The sequence below is a fragment of the Littorina saxatilis genome, linkage group LG7 (assembly GCF_037325665.1).
Source record: "Littorina saxatilis isolate snail1 linkage group LG7, US_GU_Lsax_2.0, whole genome shotgun sequence".
Taxonomy (NCBI): Eukaryota; Metazoa; Mollusca; class Gastropoda; order Littorinimorpha; family Littorinidae; genus Littorina; species Littorina saxatilis.
Genome location: NC_090251.1, coordinates 51,493,433 through 51,502,000, shown reverse-complemented (window position 1 = coordinate 51,502,000; position 8,568 = coordinate 51,493,433). Strand labels below are relative to the sequence as shown.

General features: G+C 42.0%; 1 protein-coding gene across 1 annotated transcript; it reads left to right on the top strand.

Moving 5' to 3' along the window:
* Positions 1–3,975: 3,975 nt before the first annotated feature.
* LOC138970232 (toll-like receptor 2 type-2) lies at positions 3,976–5,728 on the top strand. Its single transcript, XM_070342728.1, has 2 exons — positions 3,976–4,079; positions 4,431–5,728. Exons 1-2 carry the CDS (start codon positions 3,976–3,978, stop codon positions 5,725–5,727), a joined length of 1,401 nt encoding a protein of 466 aa, XP_070198829.1. The 3' UTR covers position 5,728.
* Positions 5,729–8,568: the final 2,840 nt, after the last annotated feature.

Here is an 8,568-nt window from a genome sequence, read left to right as displayed (position 1 = left end):
GCGCGCGCACAGACACACTCACATACACACACACTCACATACACACACAGAGACGCGCGCACACACACACACACACACACACACACACACACACACACACAGAAGCTTTCTTAGAAGTACCGCCGACCATATTAGAATCGCAAATGATAGTGAATATACTTCTTTGTAATCCTATCAGTTGACCTCATTTATAATTAAAAAAAACCGCTGGCGCTGGACCCGAGTACTCTTCAGACTGCCTCGCTCCCCCAGTATGAAAGTTTTTGTCTTGTGCACGTTAATTTAAAAAAAAAATTTTAATTTATTTTACACAATTAAAAAAATTATTAGAGTAAAATAAAACATTAAAACGTTCATAATAAACAATAGTAAACAAGAATTAAAAAAAAAATTAAAAAAATAGACCGCCCATGCCGGGAATCGAACCCTGGTCACTTGGATTTAAAAAAAAACAAAAAAAACAATTATTTATTTTACACAATTAAAAAAATTATTAGAGTAAAATAAAACATTAAAACGTTCATAATAAACAATAGTAAACAAGAATTAAAAAAAAAATTTAAAAAATAGACCGCCCATGTCGGGAATCGAACTCGGGTCACTTGGATTAAAAAAAAAAATTATTTATTTTACACAATTAAAAAAATTATTAGAGTGAAATAAAACATTAAAACGTTCATAATAAACAATAGTAAACGAGAATTTAAAAAAAAAATATATAGACCGCCCATGCCGGGAATTGATCCCGGATCACTTTGGCCATAGACTCTCTCGTGCTCTCTGTCTCTCTTTCACCGAGACCAATAGTTTCTTTGCCGAGACCAAATCCCCATCGGCTGTGTTGCAAATCATGCTTTTCTCGTCACTTTTCGGCTCAGCCGCCTACAAGTCTCCCCTTTAGTTCAGGCTGTTCGCAAAGCGACCAGCCTCCCACCGCAAAAACTCCCCCCGTTAAGAGTCGTTTTGGTGAAATATTTCGCATTTAGGTCCCAGGTAACATTATGAAGTTTTAATACGATCAATCGGACCTATTATCAAGTTAGTGTATCAACTTTTGAAAGAACTGCGCCCAGTAGTTTCCCAGCAATAAGCTGTTAAGTCGAGACAGACAGACAGACAGACACACACACAATTAAAGTCTCCTGGACCCTCCTACTGCGTACTCGGGGATAATAGTTATTGTAAGGGGGGGGGGGGGGACTTGATAGGATCCAATGAATATGTTGTCCTCAACACATTACATCATTGACAAAGTAAAGAGGCTGAGCCCCACACAGTTTTCGAAATTCGTTCCCATTTGGTTGCATCGACTGAGCATCTCGTATTTTGGTCATACTTATGACATCATGGACACTTCAGTCATTGGAATTGTCCAGATCAAAGTGACCAGTATCAACCCGGGTTAGCACCGTGACTGGTGTTGTTGACACATGATGAATGTGCAATGTGCACATCCATTGTTTTACACACTCAGGTCATGAGATAGAATGGGCTGTCAATATTGGCCACTTTATCATCATTATAATAATAGGACAATTATATAGTGCTCCGAAACTCGAAGCGCTTTACGATGCTTCGGGGTGAGGGGGGAGGGGGGGGGGGGTGAGATATGATTCACAAATCATTACAATTTAGAGTAAATCACGCCTTGAAAACATTGGAAATGATTGATCAACAAGTGATCATAGAAACATTAATGAAAAGCACTGAAATCAACGGTGCACCATTGTATGCACCACGAGAAAGACATAGTATACAATCAGGTTGCAAAGGTACGATTCGAACTCTTACCTTTTGTCCAAAAGACCAAAAATATACCACTGTGTAAAATCCAAAAAAGAAAAAAAAATCACACTTAGCATGCACTCTTTTCTCCAGATGAAACACAAAGGAAACGTAAGATGAACACAGATTTATATTCCGCGATAAAAAGTATGGTCCGAGCGGGTAAGCGCGCGAAAACAAGTGAGGTATTACGCATGCACACCTTTACAAACAAACACACATACACTCACACACACACACACATACACACACACACACACACACACACACACACACACACAGAGTAACACTAACACATGTGCACAAAATGAACACAAACACACACACCGCGCGAGAGAGAAAGACTGCAGGGAGGCATGACGTCATGATGCATTAATTGAGGTCAAAGACTTTGGACCGTGACGTATTCTTCTTACGCGAGCTTTATCCATAGTGTGTGTGTGTGTGTGTATGTGTGTGTGGTCATCAGTTATTTGTCTCTGTGTCACTAACGCGGGAGAAACACCCGTACCCATTGTATATTTTTTCTTTTTCAGGAAAATTTGAATACAATTGCTGGGGTTTTGGTTTTGTCGATATGGTTTCAGGGAAGTGAAAGTGAGAGAACTGCATTCTAAAACTTGACAACATTTAAAACACAAAGGTGTTAGTTAAGTAAATACATTTCTGGTTATGGATTATTTTATACTAACGTTGATACCGGTGAACACATTCTAATTAAACATGACCATTCAAAAGACTGTTTTGACGAAGATAAAACATTTGTTAGAGAAAAAGATTGACCGCATAAACAATTAAAGTTGTAAGGCAAGTTATTATTTTTTTAGTGTAAAGACGCATTTCGATGTGCTTAAAAATGATGAAGAAACAACCAAACACCAAGCGTGTTATGTCTTGTTTTTCTCACTGCTTATTGTTGGCTGGTTTCTTGTCCCAAGGGTCTACGGCGACAAAGGACGGTTGTTGTTTTTTTAGAGTGAAAATGAATAACTGTAAATTGAGATTTCTATAAACATATTTGATGTTAAGTTTGTTATGTCTTATTCTTATACGAAGGTGTGTTTGTGTGTGTGTGTGTGTTTGTGTGTGTGTGTGTGTGTGTGTGGTTTTTTTTAATCAACATGTTGCACTCAGCAACAGGGTACGCATGGTATTGCTGTTTCACAACATGAGGCATACTCCACTGAAGAAGAGACTGTGCACTCTAATATCTTTTTAAGTAAGAAAGAATCGCTCTCACAAATCTTGGTAAACATCAGCAATGTCTTGTGGCGCGTCCTACAGGATGTACCCTTGACGTACATGGTGATAATGACGCCACACCTAGCATCTTAGTCACAGTCTGTTTTGTTATCACAACACGCACTTTCCGTCTGGGTGGACAGTTTAGTTGAAAAGAAATCCAATATGAGGAAAGAATTTTTAGAGACAGCAGGATACACGGCACAGAAAAGACTGAAACAGCAGGGTGCTTCTTTGGAACAACTGCTCGTTTATCGTCATAACATGTGTTAATGTTTCATTGCCTGGGTGACACACACAGACTCCCTGACGGCACAAACACACATAAGACCCACGAAGTCGTCTGTACCATCATTCCCTTCTTCAATACTGTTCCGAACAGAAGTGTCCTGACAGCAGTCCGGTTGTTTAAAGTCTGTAAATGGTGAAAAGCTAGGCTTATTTTTCAACGACAACACTGACAGATGACAGTATGCGCGCCGACAATTGTTTCTGGCGATATTTCCCCTGTGTTTTCAATCTTCTTCTTTTGTTCGTTTTGTGTCAACCAGGCATTGTTGGCCCTACCTCCATGGGAAGAGGAAACCACTTTTTCTGTTCCAACCACCCCCCCATTCCTTGTGCGGGTGGGTGTTCGTTGATGACAAACCGTGTGGTGACAACTACTGTAGATGTTGTGGACGCAGCGAACCCGACCACCAGCCTTACTACGCAGAATGTTTCAATCCCGGCAACAATCTGACATATATTCCACGGTCCGTCAGGTATCTCCTTTTCTATGGCAACAACCTCACCTCAGTCCCACTGACTGAACACTTCTTTTCTAACGTGACGCAGATCACTGACCTGCTGCTGACCGTGAATGATATATCTCGCATAGAACAAAACGCGTTCAGGGGCTTGAGGAACCTCACGTGTGTAGACGTCACCGGCAACCCACATCTGACAATGGAGTCGTTCAGAGTCCTCATGTCCATCCCTGGTGTGCAGAGCCTTTTTGTACTATTCTGTCAACTGTCTTCTCCTCCCGAGGACCTGTTCAGTAACATGACGTTAGATGTAGTGGATTTAAGTTTGACGTGGAACGTCCTAGTCGACCATACATGCCTCTATGACTTGACTGCATACTCAGCTCTGGATAAGCTGCGTAACCTTGAGCTCGACCTCTGTGACATCTGCTCCGTGAAAACCAATAATGTGGTCCACGTCCATCACCTGAACGTAAATGATAACTGGATGACCAGTTTGCCCCAATCCTGCGCTGCGAACAAAGTGTCACTTTTTCCCAATTTATCTTCGCTGCAAATATCAAACAACCACGCACTAGACATAAAAGAAGCGTGTCTGCCATCCTTAAAGTTTTTGGACTTGAGCAATAATGAACTGAATTGGGTCTCTTTCAGAATCACGCAGTATCCTAGCTTGCAGAGGCTGTGGGTGAACAACATATTACTAGATATACCGGCATCTTGGAGCAACTTGATTTGGCATCCCACGCTGGAAGAGTTGCACCTGGAAAGCAACGGCATTCCCTTCGGTATCGACGAACTTTTCCCCAGCAATTCTTTCGCAAACTGCCCGCGACTGACTCGGCTGTCCCTTGTGCAGAACAACTTTGACAATGTTGATGACGCCAGGTTCCTGGAACTTCTGGGCCACCTTCCTCTCGAGGTACTAAAGCTGTCAGAAAACAAACTGGCATCACTCTCCTTCTCGACTTTCACTAACTTTTCAAACTTGTCAAGACTGGAGTTAATGAGTATCGGCATTTCTTCTATACCAGACGGGGCGTTTGATTCGCTGAAGAATCTCTACTGGCTTAACCTAACACAAAACGACATTACAATTGTCACCAAACAAACGTTCAGCGTAGAAACCCGTGAGCGGCTGAATGTGTTCTACCTTGACAGAAACCCTTTCACGTGTTCATGTGAACTCATGTGGTTCAGAAACTGGTTTGTTTCAGACACGGAATTGTTTCACCGCAACGCAAGCTCACAGCTAGAATACAAATGCTACAATCTGCCCGCAACGAGCCTGGCCAACTTCAGTATGGTGGAACAGGCGTGTCTCATGAGTCACGACATGAACGTGATGATCGTCTTCATCTGCAGCGTTATCATCGTCACTCTCACCATCGTCTCCCTCGTCTTCCGCTTCCGCTGGCACATCCGTCTGGCTCTCTACGAGGTCTTCAGGGGTCGCGGTGACGTCAGGAGGCTGAGACTGCTGGCTGACCACTTTGACTACGACGTCTTCGTGTCCTACGACAAAGAAGATCTTCCCTGGGTCCACCAGCGACTCATGCCAGAGTTAGAAACCCGTTTAGGGCTACGGTTGTGCGTGCACGAGAGAGACTTCATCCCCGGCAACAACATCGTGGACAACATCGTGGAGTGTGTGCAGAGCAGCAAGAAGATCCTGATGGTCTTCTCCAAGGACTTTGTGCGCAGCCAGTGGTGTCAGTTCGAGCTGACGTTCTGTATGAATCACGTGATGAACTTTGATGACGTCCTGGTCATCGTGTGTGTGGATGACGTGGCGTCACGTGACATGACGGCAGCCATGATGGCGGTACTGAGGACGACGACCTACATCCAGTGGGAGGAGCTTGACGACGCCGAGCATTCCTTCTGGGGACGTCTTCGTCTGGCTCTGCACGAAATCATTCCGCCGCCGCCAGATGGCGCCCTACCATAATGTGGGTGAGTGTGTAATGTGTGTGTGTGTATGATTGTGTGTATGCGTGTGTGTGTATGTGTGTGTGTGTGGTGTGTGCGTGTTTGTGTATGTGTTTACGTGTGTGTGTGTGTGTTTGTGTGTGCGTACGTGTGTGTGTGCTTGCGTGTACTTGTGTTTCGTGTGTGTGTGTGTGTGTGTGTGTACGTGTGTGTGTGCGTGTTTGTGTGCGTAATGTGTGTGTGTGTGTGTGTGTGTGTGTGTGTGTGTGTGTGTGTGTGTGTGTGTGTGTGTGTGTGTGTTTCAGCTTGGAAGCTTTTAAACTTCTTTTAACGAGTTTGTTGGTTAAAATGTTATCCATTAAAATGTAGGTTAGAGAGACATAATTATAGGATTGCATTGTATTTCGTATCACTTCCTTTATCCAAAACATATATAGATATATGTCATGTTTACCCTTGCTCAGAATTAAAGAAAATCTGTTATTGAGGTAAGCCCTGCTGTGCCTGCATATTTTGCGGAGGCGAGCGCGACCCGTCTCGGTTTCAGATTTCGGCTAGCTAAGCCTTACTATATTGTGGTGGCTCGGTTATGACTAGTTTTTTGTGCTGATCCTTTACTTTAAGGCAGACGGATAAACTAAGTGAATGCTTTGATATTGCTTCACGTGACCTGTTATCTATTTATGAATACATCGCTCATATAATTCTCAAGGAAAATAATCATTTGTCATTTTTACAAGTGAGGACTGCTGAAGGCATATTCAATGATTTTTTCCCTGAAGTTTGATTCCAATTTATCCAAATATATATATTAATAGGAATGAAGTTAAATTATCAGGTTAACTAGATAACTAATATTTCAAGCCCTGTATCCCCGTTGTTAACTTTGGGGAGAAATTCCTTTTCTCTGCACGAAAAATAATATTCAGATATTGAGCTACATACATCTTATATCTTTATATTTACATAAAATAAGCAAAACCACACAATTATTTAAAACAAATTGTCTTGCCATTAATCAGTGTTGGTTTTTGATTAATAACAAACAAAAGGGTCGAACATAAATAAATCCGTCAGGAAAAATAAACCTGGTGCAACATTATTTGTATGTTTATATTGTTAATTTGAAAAGAAAGAAAAAAAGGAAGTCACAGCTTCCCTTTATTTCTTTATTTCAGAACTGACAATGGAATGGACAGGACGCGGGGCTCAGCTGATTTTAAATTGACGAACGACGGGCACAATGGCGTAGTGGATAAGACATCGGCCTCCTAATTGGAAGGTCGTGAGTTCAAATCCCGACCGCGGCTGCCTGGTGGGTTAAGGGTGGAGATTTTTCCGATCTCCCAGGTCAACTTATGTGCAGTATTTACACGCAAGCACAAGATCAAGTGCGCATGGAAAAAATCCTGCAATCCATGTCAGAGTTCGGTGGGTTATAGAAAAACAAACATACTCAGCATGCTTCCCCCGAAATCAACGTAGGCTGCCTGAATGGCGGGGTAAAAACGGTCATACACATACGGATTCACTCGTGAAAAAAAACATGAGTGAACGTAGGAGTTTCAGACCATGAACAAAGAAGAAGAAGAAGAAGAAGAAGAAGAAGAACAAGAACAAGAACAAGAACAAGAACAAGAACAAGAAGAAGAAGTAGAAGAAGAACAAGAACAAGAACAAGAAGAACAAGAAGAACAAGAACAAGAACAAGAACAAGAACTGACCAACTGTGCTGGGAACACTACGTGTTTTCTATTTATGACTTGTCATAAAGTCATTTACGTTTCAAAGTTTGGGTTGACAATGCTGAAACATGTACATGATGTTTTAACACACGTCAACATAATTATTGTTCACACTCCTCACGCTGTCACACACATCATGTAGCCCACACCTGGAGTTGTTGTTCGTGCCGCTGAATTTTATTTCAGCGACTTTTGCATACCATATAATTATTTGTATGCATCCACGTTATATGTTCTTCTTTTTTTTCAAATTTGTTTCAATACTTTTCCGCAACTTGTGGCGGAGACCGACAACAAATTTTTACTTCCATATAACCAATCTCCACAATGTGGCGGTAAAATCGCCATAAACCTGTCTGTAATGATACCTTCTCAGGTGTCATCGCAGAGAGGTACCGCCACGAAAAGAAACAGTTTTAGCAGACCCAGAATTTAAACGCGAACAACAACTCCATGCAATGAGGGCCCGTCGACCTACCGCAGTTTACTCGTTCTGTACATATCAATGGGATTTATCACTTTTTAAAAATTGGTTGTTATCAGCAACTGGGGAGTCACATTTGTGCCCTCTCCGCTTACTGCTTCTCTCTTGCTTCACGCATCCATGCCAAATATACATATCATATGACTAGCAAGTCACTAACCTGTACATGTCCATGCCAATTGACAAAGAAAATTGGTTTGTTTCATAACAACTGGAGAGTCACCTTTGTGCCCTCTCCGATTACTTCAACCATGCCGGACCCATCCCTCCAAACATCTTGACTAGGCAGTTATTCATAATATACATATCTACACGTCCTGAATGGCCAAATACTTGTAATGGACATATTCATAGCCAACACATTGTTTTGTTTCAGCTTTCACAGCATTTGAAAAGTCACATTTGTGCCCTCTCCGTTTACTGCTTCTGCCTCACCGACCATGTATCGCCCTAAAATTACAACATCATCATTTGTATCGCAGCAATTGGAGAGTCACATTTGTGCCCTCTCCGTTTACTGCTTCTGCTTCGCCAACTAGCTGTACCTGACTAGCCCTTTACTCATTATGTACATCCGCCGAGTGCTCCAAGCAAACAAACAACCATCTTAAACAAAAATTGGACAACACAA

Bases quoted from the DNA above. Each gene is read 5' to 3' on its own strand.
- LOC138970232 (XM_070342728.1), top strand. From the start codon at position 3,976: ATGGAGTCGTTCAGAGTCCTCATGTCCATCCCTGGTGTGCAGAGCCTT. The intron at 4,080-4,430 runs GTTAGATGTAGT...GGTCTCTTTCAG, and splicing joins GACCTGTTCAGTAACATGAC to AATCACGCAGTATCCTAGCT.